General features: G+C 53.0%; 1 protein-coding gene across 3 annotated transcripts in view; it reads left to right on the forward strand.

Annotated features, from left to right (window-relative positions):
• NRG2 (neuregulin 2) overlaps window positions 1-23,598 on the forward strand; it is a 194,809-nt gene extending 171,211 nt beyond the window's left edge. Inside the window, exons 5-11 of one of the 3 annotated variants that reach the window (XM_027546291.1) lie at window positions 2,875-2,933; window positions 8,584-8,607; window positions 12,507-12,609; window positions 14,983-15,106; window positions 15,450-15,577; window positions 16,418-16,645; window positions 21,635-23,598. In XM_027546291.1, the coding sequence (XP_027402092.1) occupies window positions 2,875-2,933; window positions 8,584-8,607; window positions 12,507-12,609; window positions 14,983-15,106; window positions 15,450-15,577; window positions 16,418-16,645; window positions 21,635-22,403 (1,435 nt within the window). In that variant the 3' untranslated portion in view covers window positions 22,404-23,598. Of the gene's footprint in view, window positions 1-2,433; window positions 2,511-2,874; window positions 2,934-8,583; window positions 8,608-12,506; window positions 12,610-14,982; window positions 15,107-15,449; window positions 15,578-16,417; window positions 16,646-21,634 lie in introns of all 3 variants that reach the window. The other 2 variants (XM_027546292.1, XM_027546293.1) reach the window with 2 other exon arrangements.
• The last annotated feature ends 253 nt before the right edge of the window (window positions 23,599-23,851 follow it).

Raw genomic sequence — 23,851 nt, forward strand, 5'->3', positions numbered from 1 at the left:
GAAGGGTAGGATTACATTGCACAACTACAGAGGGCTTTTCTGTGTTGTAGACAGTGTCCACGGTACCACCTGGAGTTGTGCAACTCTGTGGCCATGAAAAATAGGAGGATACGGTCGGGGTAGTCCAGGCTGGGTATGGGGCCAGGAACACAGGGATGTACCAAATTATCCTCCATGTCCAAGAGCCACAGGAAAGCATCCTGGCTCTCCGCAATGGGAATAAATTCCCCTCTGTCCCCTCCTGCTCCTGCACTCCCCATTCTCTCTCTTACACAGATGTGCACACACACACACACACACACATATACAGGTTTCCCCTGTCTCCAGAGCCGGGCTAATCTCAGACGTTGGACACAGTCAAGCCTCTCTCTTATTCCTTTAAGGATTCCAAGAGTCATTTTGGCAGCTTCCTGGGTCTATATCTTCCACCCCCAAAGGTGCTTCCACTTTGGGAAAAAATCACTTCTACACCTCTCCTCCCATTCCCAAGTGGAATCAGTTTCTGAGAGTTGAGAAAGGAAAGCTGAGCCTGAAGCAAGCTGAATGGAAAGCCTTAGCCACTGCCTCCATTCTCCTGGGTTGGGATGATTGGGAACGAGGGCAAGGGGGTCAGAAAAGGATGTACTGACAAAGTTGTAGCTTCCTCTTCCAAAGCACCCTGTTCAACAGGATGAGGATGCATCAGCTTCCCTGGTAGGCTCCCCTCCTCCCTTCTCCAGACACCCCCTCCTCTACTACCGCTCTTTGGCCAGACATACCTACATACACACTGCCCTACTACAAGGACCAGCCTCCTGCCTCACCTGAGGGAGATACCCTAAGGCCCACAGAGACTCCAGCTGTCTGCTCATCAACCGCTTCCCATCCTCCAGGCTAGATTGGAGGCCACAGGGTTTTTGTAAGGGACTTTACAGCCAATGGCCATCACCCCCTGTAAGTTCAAGGGGCTACTGATGGTTGGTATAGACTAAAATGCTAAGAGGTATATAGTACATTCACCTCTTGGGGAAGTTTACTGATGAACCGTATTGACCTGTTACTAAGGGGACACTGGTGATGGGCTTACCTAATTTCCTAAATTAAAGAGGCAGAAGAGCATAGAGCCATCTTTGAGTAGGGGGCTAGGGGCGGGGGGGTCAGTCTGGCCCTGTCTGTAAGCTTCCCTTAAGTACCTGGCCTTGCTGGGGTTCAGAAGAGCATACAGGGCTGGGCATGTCTCCCAGAAATCTGCAAGACAGGAAATCACTTGGAGGGAGAAAGGCAGCTAGGGAGCAGAAGGAAGTGGACCTTGGGGGTAAGGACAAGGTCAGGGAGATGGGAGTGGGTGGTTCTATGTAGGAGGCAACCAGGGAGAATGAACTCCCCCCAGAGCCAGGCAGTGACAGAGGAGCAGGTCATGGGGAGAGGGCAGGCGTCCCACGCAGCCAGTTGGCCCCCTGATGTGGAAGAGGCTTTGGGGTGTCCAGGGAGCCCGCTTTAGTCCCCCAGCATCAAGATTCTGGCCATCCGAGACCAGATGCCCCACACCAACCCTGGGCCCACCAGCTTTGGGATGCTGGTAATTCAGGCTTCTCTCCACCCTCACTTGTCCCCCACTAAGCTTTCCCCATATATACTGCTCCAGAGAAGCCTTCCCCAAACTGCATGTTCACAATGATTCCTCAGAAAAATGACTTCCAAGGTCAGATAAGTTTTGAACAAACTGGAAAGTTCAGCTCTTTCCTCCTAAAAAATTCCTTACGGCCTTTCATATACTAACGTGCACCGCAATTCTACCAGGAAACCAGGCAATGGATTTCCTCAACTTGTTTGGCCACAGAACCCCTCTTCGAGAGAACAGATGAGACATCTCCAAGGCCCCTTTTGTTGTGGGCGCACAGTCTAGGAACAGCATTCCCATTCTCCTTTGAGCTTTCTGGAGGCTGCTGCATGGATGAGAAATCCCACCCAGGGCCCTGGCGAGAACCCTTTGGTAGGGCCTGGAAGGAATGGCTCCCCAGAACTTGGTATTCCAGAAAGCTCCCAGCCTCCCAACCCTCCCCACCCCACACCCCACCTGCTGACTGTCTGGCACCAAGGGGCTACAAGTCTGGCTTCATGGGGCCCCAGGCATGAGACTTCAGAAGGGAAGTCTCAAGGACCATTAGGACCTTTAGGCAGTAAGTTCCCAATTTCCCCCACCCAGCTTCCCCAAACCATCTTTTCCCTACCCCCACCCCTGCTTCCCCACCACCTGGAGCTGCATCTATTAGAAAGATTTTGAAGGAGACTTCTGAGCCCTCCACCCAGCCCCGACTCCAGCCCCTCCAGCAACGAGTGTGCCCCAGCGCTCGACTTGGTTTTCTCATTCATCACTGTGCACTTTGATTTCTAACCTAAGCCTCGCGGATGATGCCAGTTTGTTCTGTGATTTTTCCCCTTTTCCTTCTCCAGATGTCCAAACGGATTCTTCGGACAGAGATGTTTGGAGAAACTGCCTTTGCGATTGTACATGCCAGATCCTAAGCAAAGTATGTTTGAAGATACAAACACAAGTCCCTGCTCCTTAGAAAGCTTCTGGGTGCAGTCCCCCCCACTCCCCCTCATTGTAGGACATAGGGCCAGGGGTGCTGGTTGTTTTGATCTTTGGCTGTTTTTGGTTTCCTTTTTGTATTTTTGGTTTGTTAGTTCTTTTGTTTTGCTTTTTCATTTTTGGCCTAATCCTTGGGTTTAAAGTTCAGGGCTGCAGGTAAGGGGCAGAGTGGTGAGGCCGGTACAAATGGTTAACAGTGGCAAGGAACCCAACTGGCATTGGCAGGAGCCTGTGCCGGGGTGTTGCAATGCCTGTGTCTTGCTATCCTGGCTCTCTCTTTCTGGTTTTCTTTCTTTTGGTAGGTGTCCTGTGGGATACACCGGGGACAGGTGTCAGCAGTTCGCAATGGTCAACTTCTCCAGTATGTCTCTTTCTTCTATTTCTTTCCTTCCCTGCTAACTGACAGTTCTTCCCCACCCCCACCCCCCACCCCGTGGGAAGGATGGGGGCCTTGCTTTCAGAGACTGGGGGAGGGGAATGCGGGGGTGTCCTCTCAGTCCTCATCAGACACCTGTGCGTCTTACTGAACCAAACTTGGGTCTGCTCGCCCAACATGCAGCAAAGCTAACCTACCAAACCAGGTTGAGGGGAAAGAAAGAGTAGCGCCTGTTGCAAGGGCGACAAGCAGAGCACTCCAGGGAAGGGATTTGAAAGACTGTGGGCGGATGGGGTCATGAGGTATGTGTTCAGCTCGTGCTCAGTCTCTGACTGGCTGGTGGCAAGGGAACAGGGTGATGCTTCAGGAATCTCAGTCATCAACCTTCTGGCTCCACTCAGCCTGGGCCTGCGTAGGGGTGGTCATCACCTGCTGGGGGTTTTAGTATCTGAAAAACAACTCAAGGGTATACCAGAGGTCCCAGACTTTGTTTTATGGCTAAACTCGTATTATTTTGTCTTGTTTGATTGTTTTCCTTGGTTTCTGCACTTTCTCACTTCTCTGATTAAATGTGCTCTTTGGAACTCGATGAGAAAGCCCTAGGAGGCTAAAGCCTTTCTACAAACAAGAGGCAGGGGTGACTGGGGAGTCATTCCTGGGGAAGGACCTACAGGGCCCTGCTCAGTTTCATGCAGAGGAGACTGATACAGCGCCTGCCTCCTCTGCTTGGGCACAGTCACACTGGATTCTCTTTGCAGCTGGGCAGAGCCAGGCTCAGGTCTCTTCCTCACCAGGGGTCAGGCAGCCTGGCCAGGATGGGAAGAAGCATTTGCAGAGCCCTCACCTGCCTCTGAGAGCCTGTTTGAAGATGTCAGGCTGTTGGGGGGCTGTGGGGCGCAGGGCTAGGCAGTGAGTGTGTGCCTGTGTGTTTGAGAGAGAAACAAGTTCTCAGAAAGCCTGCCTTTGGATCTGGGATCTGGCCAGAGTTTGTTTTGGTTTGATTTGGGGAGATGGGGAGAATTGGAAAGGAGGATTGAGGGAATACAGGCCCCAGGGCAGGGGTTTCCATGGAGACTAGAGACATCTATGTGGCTAAATGTTGGTGGAGGAGGAGGTTATTATTTGTTGCTCAACATGGACTTCCCTAGTGGCTCAGCAGTAAAGAATCCACCTGTAATGCAGGAGCCTTGGGTTCGATCCCTGGGTCGGGAAGATCCACTGGAGAAGGAAATAGCAACCCACTCCAGTATTCTTGCCTGGGAAATCTCAAGGACAGAGGAGCCTGGCGGGCTACAGTCCATGGGGTCGCAAAGAGCTGGACATGACGTAGCAACTAAACAACAAAGATTGTTAAAACACAGAGGGAATAAGAAACAGAGGGGTAACTGGCGACTCTCTCCAGGTCATCTCTGGTCTGAGTCCCCACCCAGAACTTCATTCCCTTCCTCTCTTCCGCTTCTGAAAATGGAACTTTCTGGTTTGCAGTGTGTTGAGACTAGTGTGAGCCCTGGAGCTGGGGGATGAGGCCATGACTGTGGCGGGTTTTATCTGGGGCTGGGAGCAGTTCCTCCGAGCACTGTCAAGTGGCGGTGGAGCAGAGCAGAAAGCCACGGACTGGCCGTGGACTCCATCTGGGGCCCAATGGTCCATGGCCCCCATCCTCCAGAGCACCCTAGGCCCCTGATCAACCTACCACCCACCTCCTCCTCTCCAGGGAGGACAGATGGATCCCCTGAGGAATTCGAACTGGATTGATGGTGCCTGGCATGAAGGGGCTGAGGGCAGGACCCAGGGGGTCGCTTAGGCAGCCCTTGGAAAAAAGAGATTTGGGGCTCAGGATAGAGAAAGGAGCCTCCCCACCCTTCTCAGACTGTAGCGTGAAAGGCTAGATGTTCCCCCTGACAGGAACCTGGAAGCCAAGATTTGAAGAGGAGAGTGGAGGCGCCAGGGAGGTGGGGGCTGGTCAGCCCAGATGATCAACTATCTTAATAGAGTGTTGGGGGCAGCTCTCTCCCCAGTCCCCTCCCATTCAAGGCCAGGGAGGAAGGCCGTGGGGATAGGAACTGAACCTGTGGGCATGCGGCCCAACAGAATTCTCCTGAGCCCAGGCTCCAGGACCAACTGCAGAGTCAGATCAGCCCTATTGGAGGACTGCAAGTCAGGAGGGTAGAGCAGCCAGTCAGGGCTGACGACCAGGAGAGAGACAGTGGAGGGCCTTTTCCTTCTCCCCCTTCGGCCCAGAGCCTCCCTAGCTTACGGGACTGTTCTGGACAGGGAGTCCCAGTGCATCCTGAATCAGAGCAGTGGAGCCTCCAGAACTCGGCCGCCGTCCAAGCTTTCCTGCCAGCTGGGCGTCTTCAGCTTTCAGCTCAGATCTCCTGGGAGGGTCAGCCGGGCTCCAGGAGCCCAGGAAAGACTCTGGAAATGCAGCCTTTCTGCCTAGTGTTATTGAGATTCTTGCTGGCACCTTTTGGTAAAGGATTTATAGTCTTCAAGCACTTCGCCCGGAGCACTTCATGCACTGCTCTATCAGATAATTATTGAGAAGGGAGTGTAAAATGCTAACTTAAGTGTTCAGGCTTGGATTCAGAGGGACCTGAATAATATTGCCAGCAGCTAAGCTTACTGTTCTGGGGGCCTCGTTTAACCTCTCTGATTTTCTCATCTGTAAAATGGGGATAATGGCATCTATGCCCTTAGGCTTGCTGTGAGGATGAAACGAAGGGAGACACATGACAGGCTTAGTCGAGGACCTGCAGTTGTTGCTTGAACAAAGCCAAGCTCTTCTCCCAGCTACTGCTGGCCTGGGGGTGAGGGCCCCCCAGAGGCTGACTCTCAGCACATCCTGAGCAAAGTGTCTGACCTTCCCGCTCTGTCCAGACAGCCTCTAGACCTGCAGCCACAGTAACTTCCCCTTCTTCCCCTGACAGCCCCTCCACTTCCCAAGAATCAAAACCTGTGCACCTGGATACCCCTCACATACAAGAGCACAAATCTGCACACATACTCATAAACACACGAGCACATGCCTGCACTCACACGCCAACACACACGTGTGCTGACACCTGCTCACACAGGCACACACACACGAGCACATGCTCTAGGGTCCACATCAGGACCTCCTCATCCAGGAGCCTGAGACTGTGTGTCTCAGGGCCTGTCCAGGATGGAGACTTTGCCTGTTGTCTGATCAGCCAGCCCTGCTGGGAGTTCAGCAGCAGGTGACCATGGTTACTGGTCATTATGCAAATTTCTGTCCAGTAGGACCTGTCTGTGACTTGGTGGTGTCACTCTATGCTGGCTGAGTGGCAATCAGTGAATATGATGAGCAGAAGACTGTTTGGTTTTTTGTTTGGTTTTTGTTTTGCTGGGGCTGACATAGCTGCAGGCCCCTCAGAATCCACCCATGGGGCAAGGGAAGCAGGGCTGCCTTCTAGGGGCTGGCCGAGCCCTCAGTCACATAACCAGCACTGGCCTTTGGCTCAAAGGGAAGGCCAGTCAGGAGCCCCCAAAGCTGCTGCTATACTGCTTGGTTCCCAGAGGAGTGATACAGGAGAAAACTCTTAAATGACTTTGGGAGCCCTGCTCACTTCTCCAGGTGGTCGTTGTCCTGAGGACTAGCCAGTCAGGCCTGCCCAGGGACTCATTGGGCAGGAATAGCCATGGCTTAGGCCCAAGAGATCACAGACCTGGCCTCTAGCCTCCTTTCTGCCTCCAAATTTGCTGTGTGACCTTGGGGCACCACTGGCCCTCAGCTGCCTCATCTAATACAAACACCACCACAAGTAGTTCTCTCAGCCTCTGGGGTGCCGTGGCCAAGTGGGCTCTTCTCTCCCGGGAGCCTGGGTGCATATCCAAATGCTGTGAGCTCTCTCGAGCTGCCTGGAGGGTCCCCGGGGCTACAGGATTAGCCGCTCAGTGAGAGCTGCCCCTGAGGATCCCTTGAGTCTGTCAAGTTTGTGCTGCTTGCTTAGCACAGCTGGCCAGCCCAGGGAGGTCCCAGGAGGGGAGAGGACTCGCTTTGTTAAGAATTCCTACCTCCCAGCAGTACATGTAAGACCACAAAGAGATCACCCTCAAAGTCAAATTTAACAGGAGTTCCCAGGAGGGTTCATGTTTGGAAGAGCTGGGGATCATGCTTCAGGGGTGTGGTCACTGCATGGAATCGGGGGATCAGAGCCCCAGAATCTTCCTCAAGGCTCTTTCAGTCAAAGCTGTCCTGCTCGCCTGCCCTTTTCCAATGGCAGAGCCCTCTGGACTCCCTGTCATGGAGCAAAGGAGAAATCCAGGGCTGGACACACATGCCCATGCTCCCCTCCCTCCACAGGAGATGAGAACCTCAGAACACAACTCCACCTCCTCCTGTGCTCTGGGGGAGCTTGCTCTGCACATGGGGAGGCCATGGAGAGGGCCTGGCCCACCACCTTGCCCTCTTCTTCTCCCTGGCTACGGGCACCTTTGACACATGAGGAAACAGAGACTGTGACTCGCCCACGTGCACACAGCAAACGGGACAAAACAGAGACTTGAAGCCCACACTCAGATGCTGGCTGCTACCTTAGAATGCTAGGTGTACTTTTCAAAAGCATTGGAGAGATTTCTGGGCTCCCACCCCAGAGCCCAGTTCCGTTGGCCTGGATGATTCTGAAGCACAGAGGAGTTGCAGACCTTTCAGGGATCCCGTAGCCAGGCCTGATCCCCACTCAGCAGATGAGAGACTGAGAGCCAGACAGGCAGGGCACTCTGGGGTCGCACAGCAGGTCAGTGCCAGAGCTGATTCCTGGGTGGGCCCTCTTATCCGAGCCTTCGATATCCTGGGCATCTACCTCGAAGGGCCATGAGATTGCACACTCACAACATGATCCCACTTCAAAGAGCACAACTGGCTGCCATGCAGGGGGCACAGGTGTTCTACAGGTGGCACGCCTGTCTCTTTCTCCAAGTTGAAGTTTGCTTTCCTAACTAGTGAAAGTAGGCTGACACCCCAAGGCCTCACCCCTACAAGTTTCTAGGATGTTGGGGGTGTCAGGTGGAGAAGTGACCTGCTCCCCTCCCCACTCCTGCTCCCCACAGACTCTGAGCCTCTATGCCAGGCTCCTAGTAGGTGGGCAGGCCAGTGAGGCCCGAGGGGACAGGACAGGGACAAGGGGCCAGTGTGAGTACCCTCTGCGCTCGTTCTGAACAGAAAAAAGGGCCCCGTGAATGAGCTCAAGCAGAGCAGGCTGTCTCCAGGAGGGGCTGGCTCTGGAGCTGGGAAGGGGAGTACGGGGATGCCTCTGACCCCTGCCCCCCACTCACTTTCCTCCCCGGGGACATCTGCCAACTGACTTCTGCCCCTCCCCACCAGGTACTAACCCCACAGCTCATCTCTAAAGAACCCGCCCTGCCTGCTGAGCCTAACCCTTCTTCTCCCTACCCCCCAGCAAGGGTTCTTGGGGGCTGGGTGCCAGGGAAGGGGCTCAGGAGGCCGGGAGGGGACCCCACTAACCTGCCTTCACCTCACAGGCTGCTGCTGGTGTCTGAAGAGTCCTGACCAACGTTTCTCTCTCTCTCTCTCCTGCCCTTCCCCCATCTCTGTCTGTATCTCTCCCTCCATCCTTTCCCCCTCTGACCCTCCTCTCTCCTGCACTGCCAGAGCACCTTGGATTTGAACTAAAGGGTACGGAGCCTCTATGTATGGGTCAGCACCATCCACACAGCCCCTCTCCTCAGCCTCTGACACCATGTGTGCTGGATGTTGAGTTTCCTTTTCCCCAAAATGGAAAAGGGAGGATTTCAGAAGTCCCCCTGTCCCTGCCAGGATGTTCTGTAGTAAACTACGTGGATGTGGGGGACACGAGAAAAGCTTATGCATGGCAGGGTGCCCTGGGGTTCAGACTGTGCCCAGTGTACAGCAGCGCCCCCTTGCCTGGGGCTGATCACCATGGTACTCAGGGGAACAGGCCCTGTGAGCTGTATGCAGCCCAGTGGGTTGGCCAAAAAGCCAGGTCCCTCGAAGAGTTGGTGTCCAGAAGCCACGGAATCTTGCTTCGGAGAACTGTGCAGAGAGGCAGCCCTTTCCATTTGACTTTAATCCTCCTTCCTTTTCCCATTTCCATTTCCATTGCTTTTCATTCTGCACCAGGCTGGCAGCTGATAACACCTATTTGTCTCTGCCCCCTGCCTCATGTTTGTCTGCCAGGCTTTGCCATCTGCTTGAGGCTGTTACTCCTATCATGATCTCTCTCCATGAGGGCACATGTGTTTGTCTATGGGCAGCACCAGCGAGGGTCTAGGGTGGGCTGGTACCTCCTGCCTCCCAGCTCAGAACCTTACCTCCCTCCTGTGACTGCCCTCTGGCCCCTGGAAGATGCCCTGGGCAGGAAGGGACTCTGAAGTCCATCTTTCCAGCTCTCTGGCCTTGTGCTGGGAGCCTCCACCCTGGTCCATGCATGTTATATAGCTGAAGAGAAGCAGGAGCTCAAGAGGGGTTGAGGCTTCGATGCAGTCAGACCTCAGATGTGTGTGGAGCTGGCAGTTATGAAAAAGCTGTTCATGTGGCAGGTTGGGGGAGGCCCTAGTTCCCCTGCCACCTAGCCACCGTCAGCTGTTCTCAGAAGATGGAGCTGAGAGTCTATGTGTAAGAGTATGTCTGTCTGTCTATCTGCTGTGATGGGGTGGGGAGGAGAGGGGTCAAGTCTGTGGTGTCCGTGTGATCCTGCCAGGGGACACAGGGGTGAATCTGTAGGTGTGTGTGTCTGTGTTGTCATGGGGGTGCTGATGTGTTTACACCTTGTTGGATCTCTCAGTGCAGGGTGTGAGCACACGGAGGGGTGCAGTGGGTGCAATCTTTGTTGTTAAGAGCTGAGCATGAGCAGTGGGTGTGGAGGCAAGTGTGAGCATCTGTAATGTGACTGTCTGTAAAGGTGGTCTGTATATTCATTCACTCACCGACTCAAAAACATCTCCTGAGCCCCAGAGTTGGCCAGACCCTGGGGATCTAGCACTCAGAGTTGCTGCGCTCCTGGCAGAACAAGCAAACAAGAAAGATATCAGGTGGTGGTAAGCATTATACATAAAATACTGGGTTGGCCAAAAAGGTTGTTCGGATTTTTCCATAAGATGTAATAGAAAAACCCAAATGAACTTTTTGGCCAGCCCAATATAAGGGAATGGGACAGTACCTAGCCAGGGTGAGGACTGACTCTAACTAAGTGATCAGAGAAGGCTTGTCCAGTGAGGTGACGTTTGGGCTAAAACTTGACAGAAAGTAGCCAGCCCTGCAAACAGTAGGTGGGGGTAGAGTGTTTATGGTGGGGATACAGCAAGTTAGGGATGACGTGGATGGGCCCGCCTTGTTCGGTGGGCAGGACTGCCAGTGACTCTGAAACACAGCAGATATGGGGGAGAGGACCACAGATGGGATCTAAAGGAAGGGACCGCGTGACTCTGGGTCTTGTGGGCCACGGTAAGGCTTTTAGGTTGTATTTGAATTGCAGGGGGATGCCAGTGTGGGTTGTTAGGCATTCTTAAAATGATCTGCTTTATGATCTTTATGAGGAGTAAAATGATCTGCTTTATGACTGGAAATCAATGTGGCTTTGGGGCAGAGAATAGACTGGGTGAGGGGACAGGATGTGGAGGAATAGAAGCAGAGAATCCAGTCAGAAGGTGGACAGCTGTCCAGGGAAAGATGACATCATCTTGGACAAAGCTGGAAGCCCCGGAAGAGGTAAGAAGTGGTCAGATCTGGGATCTATTTGGGAGGTAGAGCTGAGAGGACCTGCTGATGGATCAGGTACCAGAGTGGGTGGGGAAATCAGGAACGAACGATTCTGAGGCTTGGAGCCTGTGCAGCAGGAAAAGTGATGCTGCTGCCGTGGAGATGGGAAGGGAAGAGGGCAGGTGGCAGGGTGGGCAGAGGGGGTCAGTGCATCTGCCTGGCTGTGGCCCTTGGCTGTAGGAATCTGGAGCTAGGGGAGAAGTTGCTACAAGAGAGAAATGTGAGATTCAGCGGCATACAGATGGTATTTCCAGTCTGAGTCTGAGTGAGATGATGGAGGGAGAGAGGGCAGGTAGGGAGAGGAAGACACCTGAGAGCTCTGGGCCTTTCTACCCTGAAGCCCACATGGAAGAGCGGGGAGCAGCAACTGAGACAGAGATGAGCCAGTGCAGGAGGAGGAAATCCAGGAGAGAAGGCCAGCCGTGGAAGTGAGCCCAGCTGGGGGAGTCTGCTGAACGGGATGTGAATGGACCAGAGGCTTGGCAGCAGGGGGTTGTTGGTGACCATGACCAGAGTGGTCTCAAAGGAGTGATGGAGACAGAGGCCTGACTGGAGGACTGAGTGGTGGCCAGGGAGGAGAACCACAGGCCAAACAAGGACCACAGAGCCCAGAGGTGGGGATCTTGGGTAAAGGGCTGTTTGTTTTACGACTCTGCACGACTGTGTGTCCTTTGGCCTGATCACGTGCACGGCGGATGTGCGTGAGTGTATCCCTGTATCCCTGTGAAGGATCTGTGTGTCAGCCAGGCGTAGTCCTCCAGGTATGTGTGTCTGGGCGTCTGTACCCTGTCTGTGCTGCTGGGTGTACCTTTGCCACAGGAGGCACTGCAAGCCTGGGGGCCTAGGCACATTGCCCAGGGTTCCACCGAAGTGTTGGATCTGGTGCCCACTTATCCCAGTCTGCTGGGAGGGAGCAATGTGGAAGGGCCGGCCAGCAGGTGCAAGTGGGAGTGAGGGTGACCATGTTGTGTGCTATCCCCTTTTTCCTTCTCTTCCTCTAGGCTTTCTCTGTTCTAGAAGGCTGCCCCAACAAAAAGCGGGGGTAGAGGGGATGGTCAAGTCTTTCTTAAGGCTCTGAGGCCCAGCCTAGCTCAGCTCCTTCAGAAAAGTAGAGGTCACTCCTGAGCACACGGCTGTCCTAGGGAGCTGTGCTGTCACTTGTGGGCTCCCCACAGGCAGAGACGGGGGGCCAGAGTGGGCCAGGGCCACAACTCTGACCAGGATGTAGGGATAAACCAAAGCCTTTTTCCCCATGCCCACCTCTGCAGGCCTGGCCCACTCTGTCCCTGATCCTGGCACCCCTCCTAAGGCTAGGCTCTGGACCTGGTGTCTAGAACAAGAACAAGCCCAAGAACAAGCTTGTTCTCTAGCCCTGAACAAGCCACGTTCCACCTTCCTCAGGAAGCCAAAGTGGCCAGGTCTCTGCCCAGGGCCTGCATGACCACCGCTGTGAAGACTAGTTTTCCCCAGCCTATCAAGGCTCTTGGCAGCCACTAGGCCATAGTGGGTTACCCTCCCCTATGACCTCGGGACCTTCACCTTCATCCCACCTCCTCCATCCCCCTGCATTTTCCACTCATCAGGTAGAGCACAGGGTTTGGGAAAGTGAACTCAGGTGTAGTCACTTGTGACCAGATCCATGGGTGGGTGGCATTTGGGAGAGCAGGAGGGAGGGAACTGGCTAGGGAGGGAAGAGATGGATGGGAGCCCAAGGTACAAGGGGTAGGGGAGGGTCTGCACCCCTGCCTCTGTGGGTCTGCCCCCTGCCTGCCCCCTCACACCCTCTGCCCCTGCAGAAGCTGAGGAACTGTACCAGAAGAGGGTCCTGACCATCACTGGGATTTGTGTGGCTCTGCTGGTGGTGGGCATCGTCTGCGTGGTCGCCTACTGCAAGACCAAGTGAGTTGTCGGCACTCAGGCCAACCAGGGGCTGCTTCTGTGGGGACAGGCTCTCCTCTCCAGTCCACCATGCCTGGCCTGGCGCCCCCCTTGCTCTTCTCCTCTGCCCCTTAGGGGCAGCTGGTGTGGGGCCAAAGGGCCAGGCCAAGAAGCAGGAACAGAGGGGGGAGAGACAGACCCCAGAGGACTGAACAAGACTGGTCATAAGCACAGGCATCGAAAGAAGACAGATCTGGGTTCAAATCCAACTCTGCCATTTCCTGTAACCCTATGGAAATTGATGAACCTCTCTGAGTCCTCATCTGTAAAATGGGCATGATCCTAGTATTGTACCTCAGAGCATCCTGCAGGGAGCATCTGCCCTGTCAAGTAGGCAGACACTGGGGCAGTGTCGGAGGTGGGGAAGCACAGAGAGGGAGGCCCCTTCTCAGGGAAAAAAGAGAGCTCAAAGGGAGTTGCCTGGCCCCACCCAGGAGCAGTCCAGGCAAGACACCTTCCAACACAGAGAAGGTGGAGTTGGGGCCCCCCTGAGTAGAGGAAAGGTGACATCAGAACCTTGGAGCAAGGGGCAGAAACGGGGCTGGACAATTCCAGCAAAACAAAGCAAGCTAAAAGACAAATGCCAGGGAGTATTGACTGTGTTCATGGAGTTTGAGCAGCCCAGGCTAGTTGGAGCAAAGGATGGGGGTCAAGAAAACAAGGTGCATGAGTCTAAAAGAACAGCTGGAGCCTGCATGGCACCATAGGGACTTGAATGTCAAGCTAGGGAGACTGGGTTTATCCTACAGATGGTAGGAAGCCATTGCAGGTTGTAAAGTGATGTAGTGCAGAGAGAGGATTGTCACATCTGTTCTTATCTAGAAAGCAGGAATCTGGGCATGACCACCATTTGGGGGCTGAGCCCTGGGGTCTTGGTTACTGCTGCCCCCATATATGAGATCAAAGGCCTTGCCAACCTTGAGATTTAGGGCCCAGGGAGCCTAGAGAGGAGACTGAGCCCACATAGGAAAACTGAGGCCCAAAACTGGGGCGGGGAAGCAAGCACCATGTTCTAACCTATAATACATTTACTCATTTAAACAAATTTTCATTCAACACCTGCTGAACAGACACCAGGCCCTGCACCAGGCAAATGGCCAGGGCTCTAAGCAAGAGGTGCGGGATCATGGGATGTATTTCGGGGGTGCCTAACTTCAGCTGGAGGGCAGGAAGGATTTCCCTGAAAAAAGGTGCATTGTAGCTGGGCCTGAGTCGAGCAGAAGTTAGCAGGTGAAGGGGCACGGAATGTGCTGCAATTAGATGCAAAGGCCCAGAGGCCAGAGAGGCACAGTGTCAGATCAGAAACACGCCCTCCAAGGATGAAGTGAGTGGGGGTGTGGAGAGAGAGTGCTAGGGAGAGGGACAGGATGCTGAAGACCCATGAAGGGTTTGTAGCAGGGGAGTGACATGATTAGACTTGTCGATTACAAAACAGATGTACTGAGCTCTTAACATGTGCCAAAGGAAAGAGGCCCCACAGGTCTTGTTTCCCTGACCGCAGCATCCTGTTTTATTTTCTTCATAGCACTTTGCTGAAAGTACTTGTTTATTTATTTTTATTATTTTTTATTTATTTTTATTATTATTAGGAGAGGCAGATGAGGTGTTTATCATCTGCCTCTCCTACTGGCCTGCAAGCTCCATGAGGGCAGAAACTATATCTGTCTCCTCTGCTCCAAAACTGCATCTTTGCTTTGTTCAGTCACTAAATCACATCTGACTCCTTGCGACCCCATGGACTACAGCCTGCCAGGCTCCTCTGTCCTTGGGATTTCCCAGGCAAGAATACTGGAGTGGAATGCCATTTCCTCCTCCAGGGGATCTTCCCGACCCAGGGATCAAACCTGCGTCTACTGAATTGGCAGGCGAGTTCTGGCACATAGTAAAAACCCAATCAATACCAAATAAATGAATGAATGAGCAAGTGGGTCAGCACTGTATTGAATATCTTATCTACTCTTCATACTCAGTGGTCTTGGAAATGGATAGATGATCAGTCCATTTTACAGATAAGGAAAGTGGAGCATGGAGAGTTTAAGTAACTTGCCCAGAGTTACACAGCTAGAAAGTAGAGTTCTACTGTCTCAGCAGAGCCAAAGCTCATTACCACTACACTCAGGTACTGCTGAATGCAGGCTGGTAGAGATGATGTAGGGGTTGATTGAAGGGGTCCTGGCTGAGGGCAGCCTGAGCCCAGCAAGAGCAGTAGCAGGAGATGCCATGGCAGTCCAGGGCACAGGTAGCCCAGTTCCCTGGAGTGACAGCTAGGGGAGTTCATGCTTTGTGTGTGTCGTGGGGTATGGGGGTGCCAGGCTAATGCACCTTCTCCTGCAGGAAACAGCGGAAGCAGATGCATAACCACCTCCGACAGAACATGTGCCCTGCCCACCAGAACCGGAGCTTGGCCAACGGGCCCAGCCACCCCCGACTGGACCCTGAGGAGATCCAGATGGCAGATGTGAGTGGTGATCCCTGGACTCTGACCCCTCGCAGTAGAGACGGCCTTCTCATGCCCCCTGCAAGAATGCGCCAGGGAGGCAGCGACCCATCCTGGGCTCAGCCTTGCCTACTAGCCTGGCCTCGCCTCCCCAGGATGACTCAGCCTCACTTGGCCCACTTCCTCAAGGGAGGTCAGGGGCTGGACTTCCAGGGGCCACTCCTGCCCTAACACCGAGTTACATATCCAGTGGACCATCTTCCCCACCGCGTGAAGCTTACTGTCTCATTTCCCCGAGCCCACCAGGAAGGAGGGCCAACTTGGTCATCTGTCACTAACTGCCCCCTCAAACTCTCTGTTGCAGTATATCTCCAAGAATGTACCCGCCACAGACCATGTCATCCGGAGGGAAACGGAGACCACCTTCTCCGGGAGCCACTCCTGTTCTCCTTCTCACCACTGCTCCACAGCCACGCCCACCTCCAGCCACAGGTGGGCACCACCCAGGCCCACAGATCCTGGCAGACTCCTGTGTGCACACCCACAGGGCGTGCACATGCGCATCACACACCTGCCTGGGGACACACACAAAACTCCCTGGCCAGGCTGGGCTCTGTATTAAGGGTCCTAGTGAGCCAGAGGATGGAGGTGGGGAGGCTTCAAACCAGAACCCATCACCAAACGTCCATCCAGGTCAAGAAACAGGATTCCCGTTTCTAGTTTAAACCAGCCCCAGAGGAGCAACAGCGTCACTGTGCTCCCACCTAACATTTAGTTCTGTTTGGACGTCATTAGCACCACTTCCTCTGGCAAAAAGTGCCTGGTACCTCAAGTACCCACAGCTATTCAGTGTCCTCTCCTGAGGTTTCCACGTGAACCTAATCCACCTTAGCCTCTCCAGTGGTAGGGAAGCCTGTCTACACAAGCACAAAGTCATACAGCTCTAAAGAGAACATGGTTGACCCCTTTCTTCCCTGGGGAGTAGGGTCCCTGTATATTGGCCACTGGGTCTGGGTGGTTGCGGCAGGTATCCCGGGACCACGGGAGTGGAGGGGTCACAGCCGAGGAGACCAAGGGGAGGTTGCTGCAGGGAGGAAAGGAAGAGGGCTGTATGCACTGCAGCCCACTCACCCACAGGCCGTCAGCTCGCCTCCTCCCCAGATTGGGATTTAGCATTTACGACATTACACATCAGCCCAGAGTGGAGGGCAGTGAGCTGAGGGAGACTGAGAAGGAGTGAAGAACCAGGGCAGGGGTGGGCCTGGGACCACACGTGCTGGGCTGCCCTACCCCTTCCTGTCCCCTCATGTCACTCCCACCTGGCTTCTCCAGGCATGAGAGCCACACATGGAGCCTGGACCGTTCTGAGAGCCTGACCTCTGACTCCCAGTCGGGCATCGTGCTGTCATCAGTGGGCACCAGCAAGTGCAACAGCCCAGCATGTGTGGAGGCCCGGGCACGGCGGGCGGCGGCCTACAGCCTGGAGGAGCGGCGCAGGGCTGCCGTGCCACCTTACCACGACTCCATAGACTCCCTGCGTGACTCCCCACACAGTGAGAGGTCAGTCTCCGTGACCTGCGCCCACTTCAGCCAGAGAGCTGGCACCACTGACCTGGGGCCGATCCTGTGGTCACTTCAGAAACACTCCAAAGAGCCTCATCCCTGTTTTTCAGATGGGCAAGCAAGGTCCCTGAAAAGTTCAATGTTCTGCTCAGGGTCATTAACACGTTAATGACAGGCTGGGACTCTAGCCAGTAGACTAGAGTGTTATGTGTTATGACTATTTAATTTAATTGTCCTACTAGGACACTTTTCAGAGTAGAAGAGAATGTTAGTAATAATCGCACTGGAACATCAGGAACAAACAGGGGCTGTCCTGGACAAACCAGAACATATGGTTGCCCTACGCTGGTGTCACCTAGAGGCCCCATGTCCCAGGAGAAACAGACACCAAGATCAAACAGATGAGAGAGTGGGAAGAGAGGCTGTCTATGAGGAAACTGATCAGTGCAGGATGGGAATGAGCCAAGAATTCCTGAGGCCCTGGAAGCATCAGCGACTAGGCCCCCATGGATCAAGATGCCATTGGGTTCCCAAGCAATGAATGCAGTGAGAACCAGGAAATCCCCTTCTTCCCTGACTCACAGGCAGGAGTCACAGGGGCCAGGCTGCCTCTTGCTCAGCCCTTACATGGCCCCTTGGCAAGTAGGATCTCTGGGAGGAGAGCAGAGAAAGGGGAATGGTACTAGGAACTCCTTAGATGGTAGAGAGTCTGCCTGCAATGCAGACAACCTGGGTGTGATCCCTGGGTAGGAGAGATCCCCTGGAGAAGGGAATGGCTACCTGCGCTATATTCTTGCCTGGAGAATTCCATGGATAGAGAAACCTGGAGGGCTACAGTCCACGGGGTTGCAAAGAGTCAGATACAACTGAGTGACTAACACTTCCATTTTCACAAGGAACTCCAGGCTAGGATGGAGAAGGCTCAACTCAGCCTATTCCATGCCAGCCACGGGCACAAACCACTGAAGCTCCCAGCTGCCCATGAAAAGTGCTAAACATAGAACACCCCACTAGGTCAGAGAAAGCCAGTCTGACCACAGGCTCTGAGAAGCGACTAGGTTTTTCTAATACTAACCTTTCCAAGCCCAGTTCCACCACCTGTGTGACTTGGGGCACGTTGATCACCTCTGTGCTTTGGTTTCCTCGGCTATAGAACAGTGAACATTATACCTGTCTTGTGGCTTTTATGAAGGCTACCTAAGATCAAGCGCAAAGCTCTTTGTCTGATACCTGACATGGAGCTGGTGCTTACTAGGTGGAGCTGTGGTTATCAACAGTAACAAGAGCAATAGAACTCCTTGATGGGTGGAGGTAGAAAGGTTGGGAGGACTTCTGGGCGAGGGGAACACCATGAGCAGTTCCAGCAGAGGCACTGAGGACAGAGCTGGTGAGTGAGGTGCCTCGAGGTATGGGGAGAGGGGAGCTGGGCGTAAGCAGGCAAGCTGGGGCTAGATAGACAGCCCTGGGTGGGTAAGCAGGAAGGGCCTCCTAAAGCAGAGATGTGACTTCAAAAGATTGTTCTGGGAAGTGCATAGGCTGAAGAAGGAAAGATCCTGGGGTGGGGCATGACCAGAGTGAACATCCAGTCCCAGGATGGAGTACAGCAGGGTGGAAGGTATGATCCAGGAGAAAGGGAATGAATGGGTAAGACTTGATGGATGTACATGTGGAAAATGTGTAAGAGGGAAGACAGGGGAGTCAGATGATTCAGAAAGACAGTATAGGGACTTGAGCAAGCAGTGAGGTGCCCAGCTCTACCATTTGAAAGAGAGGCAAGGAGGTGGGAGTCCCTGTCCTGAGATAGACAATGGCTGGGCAAGAGGCTGGTTTACCCAGAAAGGGAAATGTGGAGAAAGAACAGGGACTGGTGCCTGGGACCCAGACTGGGAGATATTTGGAAGGGCAAACTTTTGAAGGAACTGGTGCTCTTTAGCTCCAAGCAGAGATGCTTAAGTGTGGTCTTGGTATCTGTGCTCTGGGCTGAGCTCCTACTTGAGGTGGGAGCAGTCACTTCCCTGAGGCAGATTTTAGCTTCACCTTAAAAGGGAATAGTTCCCCACTGTAGCCATCAGCCAAGGGATAACTGTCCCTGAGGGAAGGGGAGACCAAGTCACAGGGGTGGCTGAATGCAGGGACTAGAATGAGTAATTGGGCAGTATGAGTCCTGGTTTCTGCCTGTTGTTGTTCAGTCACTCAACTGTGTCCAACTCTGCAATCCTATGAACTGCAACACACCAGGCTTCCCTGTCCTTCACTATCTCCCAAAGTTTCTGCAAACTCATTTCCATTGAGTCGATGATGCCCTGCAACCAACTCATCTTCTGTCTCCCCCTTCTCTTCCTGCCCTCACTCTTTCCCAGCATCAGGGTCTTTTTCAGAGTCTGCTCTTCGAATCAGATGGCTGAAGTAAACTGGAGCTTCAGGATCAGTCCTTCCAATGAATATTCAGGACTGATTTCCTTTACAGTTGCCTGGTTTGATCTCCTTGCTGTCCAAGGGACTCTAGAGAGTCTTCTCCAGCACCACAGTTTGAAAGCATCAATTCTTTGGTGCCCAGCCTTCTTTATGATTCAACTCTCACATCCATACATGACTACTGGAAAAATCATAGCTTTGACTAGATGGACCTTTGTTAGCAAAATAATGTCTCTGCTTTTTAATTCTCTGTCTAGGTTTGTCACAGCTGTTCTCCCAAGGAGCAAGCATCTTTTATTTTTCATGGCTGCAGTCACCGCCTGCAGTGATTTTGGAACCTAAGAAAATAAAGTCTGTCACTGTTTCCATTGTTTCCCCATCTATTTGCCATGAAGTGATGGGACCAGATCACACGATCTTAGTTTTTTAAATGTTGACTTTTAAGCCAGCTTTTTCATTCTCCTCTTTCACTTTCATCAAGAGATTCTTTAGTTCCTCTTCACTTTCTGCCATTAGGGTGGTATCATCTGCATATCTGAGGTTACTGATATTTCTTCCAGAAATTTCGATTCCAGCTTGTGATTCATCCAGCCCAGCATTTTGCATGATGTACTCTGCATATAAGTTGAATAAGCAGGGTGACAATATACAGCCGTGATGTACTGCTTTCCCAATTTGGAACCAGTCCATTGTTCCATGTCTGGTTCTAACTGTTGCTTCTTGTCCTGCATACAGGTTTCTCAAGAGGCAGGTCAGATGGTCTGGTATTCCCATCTCTTGAAGAATTTTCCACAGTTTGTTGCCATCCCCAGTCAAGTCAATAAAACAGGACTAGAGTTTTTCTGGAATTCTCTTGCTTTTTCTGTGATCCAACAAATGTTGGCAATTTGATCTCTGGCTCCTCTGCCTTTTCTAAATCCAGCTTGTGTATCTGGAAGTTCTCAGTTCACCTACTGTTGGAGCCTAGCTTGAAGGATTTTGAGCATTACTTTGCTAGCACATGAAATGAGCACAACTGTGCAGTAGTTTGAATACTCTGGCTTTTGCCCTTCTTTGAGATTAGAATGAAAACTGATCTTTTCCAGTCCTGTGGCCACTGCTGAGTTTCCCAAATTTGCTGGCATAATGAGTGCAGCACTTTAATAGCATCATCTTTTAGGATTTGAAATAGCTCAGCTGGAATTCCATCACCTCAGCTAGCTTTGTTCATAGTAATACTTCCTAAGGCCCACTTGACTTCACATTCCAGGATGTCTGGCTGAGTGATGGTGAGTGATCACACCATTATGGTTATCCAGGTCACTGAAACCTTTTTTATACAGTTCTTCTGTGTATTCTTGCCACCTCTTCTTAATCTCTTCTACTTCTGTTAGGTCCTTACCATTTCTGTTCTTTATTGTGCCCATCTTTGTGTGAAATTGTTCCCTTGATACCTCTAATTTTCTTGAAGAGATCTCTAGTCTTACCCATTCTTCTCTATTTCTTTGCATTGTTCACTTAAGAAGGCTTTCTTGTATCTCCTTGCTATTCTTTGGACTGCAAGGAGATCCAACCAGTCCATTCTGAAGGAGATCAGCCCTGGGATTTCTTTGGAAGGAATGATGATAAAGCTGAAACTCCAGTACTTTGGCCACCTCATGCGAAGAGTTGACTCATTGGAAAAGACTCTGATGCTGGGAGGGATTGGGGGCAGGAGGAGAAGGGGACGACAGAGGATGAGATGGCTGGATGGCATCACTGACTCGATGGATGTGAGTCTGGGTGGACTCCGGGAGTTGGTGATGGACAGGGAGGCCTGGCATGCTGCGATTCATGGGGTCGCAAAGAGTCAGACATGACTGAGCGACTGAACTGAACTGATTCTTTGGAACTCTGCCTTCAGTTAGGTGTATCTTTCCCTTTCTTGTTTCCTTTTCACTTCTTTTCTCAGCTATTTGTAAGGCCTCCTCAGACAACCAGTTTGCCTTCTTGCATTTCTTTTTCTTGAGGATGGTTATGGTCACCACTTCTTGTACAGTGTTACGAACCTCTGTCCATATTCTTTGGCACTCTATCAGATCTAATCCCTTGAATCTGTTTGTTACTTCCACTGTATAATCATAAGGGGTTTGATTTAGGTCATACCTGAATGGCCTGGGTTCACATCCCAGCTTGACCACTTCCTGGCTGTGTGAACCTTGAGTAAGTCACTTAAATCTTTTGAGTCTGTATGGCATTAACAGACGCCTCTTACAGATTTACTGTATTAGATGAACTGGTACACGTAAAATGCCCCAGCCTAAGCCTGATCCAAAGTAACCATTCAGGAACACTGGTGACTGTGAACATCCCCACAACCAAGGACCACTGATATGTGTATGGAATCACCCAACAATGCTATGGAATGACCACTGTGTTTATTCCTGATTCACAGATAAGTAAACTGAGGCTCAGAGAAACTAAGGAAATTGCTTAGGGTCACAGGAATACCAGCATGGCTCCTGCGGGAGGGATCCTAGGCTAGACTACTGCTTTGCATCAGGTCTTCCCCATCCCCTGGCCACCAGCCCATGTCTCTGCCTCTCCCCGCAGGTACGTGTCTGCCCTAACTACGCCTGCGCGCCTCTCTCCCGTGGACTTCCATTACTCGCTGGCTACGCAGGTGCCGACTTTTGAGATCACGTCCCCCAACTCGGCGCACGCCGTGTCGCTGCCTCCCGCCGCGCCCATCAATTATCGCCTGGCGGAGCAACAGCCGCTCCTGCGGCAACCGGCGCCCCCTGGCCCGGGACCGGGGCCTGGGCCCAGCGCGGACATGCAGCGCAGCTACGACAGCTACTACTACCCCGCAGCAGGGCCGGGGCCGCGGCGAGGGGCCTGCGCGCTGGGCGGCAGCCTGGGAAGCCTGCCCGCCAGCCCCTTCCGCATCCCGGAGGACGACGAGTACGAGACCACGCAGGAGTGCGCGCCCCCGCCACCGCCGCGGCCGCGCGCCCGCGGCGCGTCCCGAAGGACATCGGCGGGGCCTCGGCGCTGGCGCCGCTCGCGCCTCAACGGGCTGGCGGCTCAACGCGCACGCGCGGCGCGGGACTCGCTGTCGCTGAGCAGCGGCTCGGGAGGCGGTTCGGCCTCGGCCTCGGACGACGACGCGGACGACGCGGACGGGGCGCTGGCTGCCGAGAGCACGCCTTTCCTCGGCCTGCGCGCGGCGCACGACGCGCTGCGCTCGGACTCGCCGCCGCTGTGCCCGGCGGCCGACAGCAGGACTTACTACTCCCTGGACAGCCACAGCACGCGGGCCAGCAGCAGACACAGCCGCGGGCCGCTCCCACGGGGCAAGCAGGACTCGGGGCCCCTCTAGGGCCCCCGCCGCCCCCTCCGCCTCGCCTGCCCCACTGTCTTTAAGGAGAACAGAGACCGCCGACTGGAGAGAGAAAGGAGGAAAAAAAGAAATAAAAATATTTTTATTTTCTATAAAAGGAAAAAGGTATAACAAAATGTTTTATTTTCATTTTAGCAAAAATTGTCTTATAATACTAGCTAACGGCAAAGACGTTTTTATAGGGAAACTATTTATATGTAACATCCTGATTTACAGCTTCGGAAAAAAAAAAGAAACAACAAAAAAAAGAGATGGGCCAATTTTTTGACTCTTTAATAGAAACCTATATTGTGGTGCCTTTTGCTGTACGCTAATCTGGAGCTCCTGGAGAGAAGTGTGGGTTGTGGGGTTGGGGGAATGTAGGATCCCAAGCTGGCGGGGGGCAGGGGTGGGGGGCGGTGAAGAGGAACCAGAGAAAAGAGGCCATGTTGTTTGGGTTCCGGTGGGGGCGTGGGTAGGAGGGTCGCAAGAAAGAAAGTGAGGTCCGGAGTAGCTTTTGCCCCCTCGTAAGATCTGGAGTTCTGGTCCCCCTTAGCTGTGGGTGGGGATCCTAGGCTTGGAACTAGAGTTGGGGTCAGGTAAAGTCCAGGGGGAGACTAAGGCCCAGCGACAGCAACCAGAATGGGGAGGGGGCCTCCCCGCTCCTCACAGCTGCTAAGGAAGGGGGCTCTGAGAAAGAGGTCTTCGCAACAGCCTCTGCGGGGGAGGGAGCAGCTCTGCCAGGGCCCCAGTGTTCGCGGCTCCTCCCCTGTGGCCTCCAGGACGCCCCTCCGTCCTCTGCAGCACCTTCGTTTACAGGTCGTCTTTTCTATTTTACGCCTGCATGTCCTTTGCATTTCAGATTCTTTAGATTGGATGCATGGTCACACTGGGACCGAGAAGAGCCACTCAACAGTGTATTTGATTCCCCTTTTAGCAATAAAGTAACACCATTTCCTTCTCACAGCCGGACTCCCATCCCCCACCCCACCTATGACTTCCACTTCCTCTCCAGCCCTGACCTCCCCACCCCACAAAACTGGGTCCACTGCTAATTTGTCAAAAAGGTAATTGTTTAAAAAAACAACAACAAAAAACCCTAAACAAATGGGAACCCTGCCCCTTGAAATGTCCAAACACCTGACTGTTGACACTTGAACATTTTTATATTATAAATAAAATCAGAAATAACTCATGTTTGACTGTGTGTGCCTAGCCCCTAGGTGAGGAGGGAAGACAGAGGATGAATACCTGTGATAGAGATGGATGGATGTTGGTGTGGAGGTTGGAGAGAGCAAGACCAGTTCCTGGGAGGAAGTGTGTTAGGCACTCAGTCGTGTCTCTTTGCAACCCCATGGACTGTAGCCTGCCAGGCTCCTCTGTGCATGGGATTCTCTAGGCAAGAATACTGGAGTGGGTAGCCATTCTCTTCTCCAGGGGATCTTCCA

This window comes from Bos indicus x Bos taurus, chromosome 7 (genome assembly GCF_003369695.1).
Source record: "Bos indicus x Bos taurus breed Angus x Brahman F1 hybrid chromosome 7, Bos_hybrid_MaternalHap_v2.0, whole genome shotgun sequence".
Taxonomy (NCBI): Eukaryota; Metazoa; Chordata; class Mammalia; order Artiodactyla; family Bovidae; genus Bos; species Bos indicus x Bos taurus.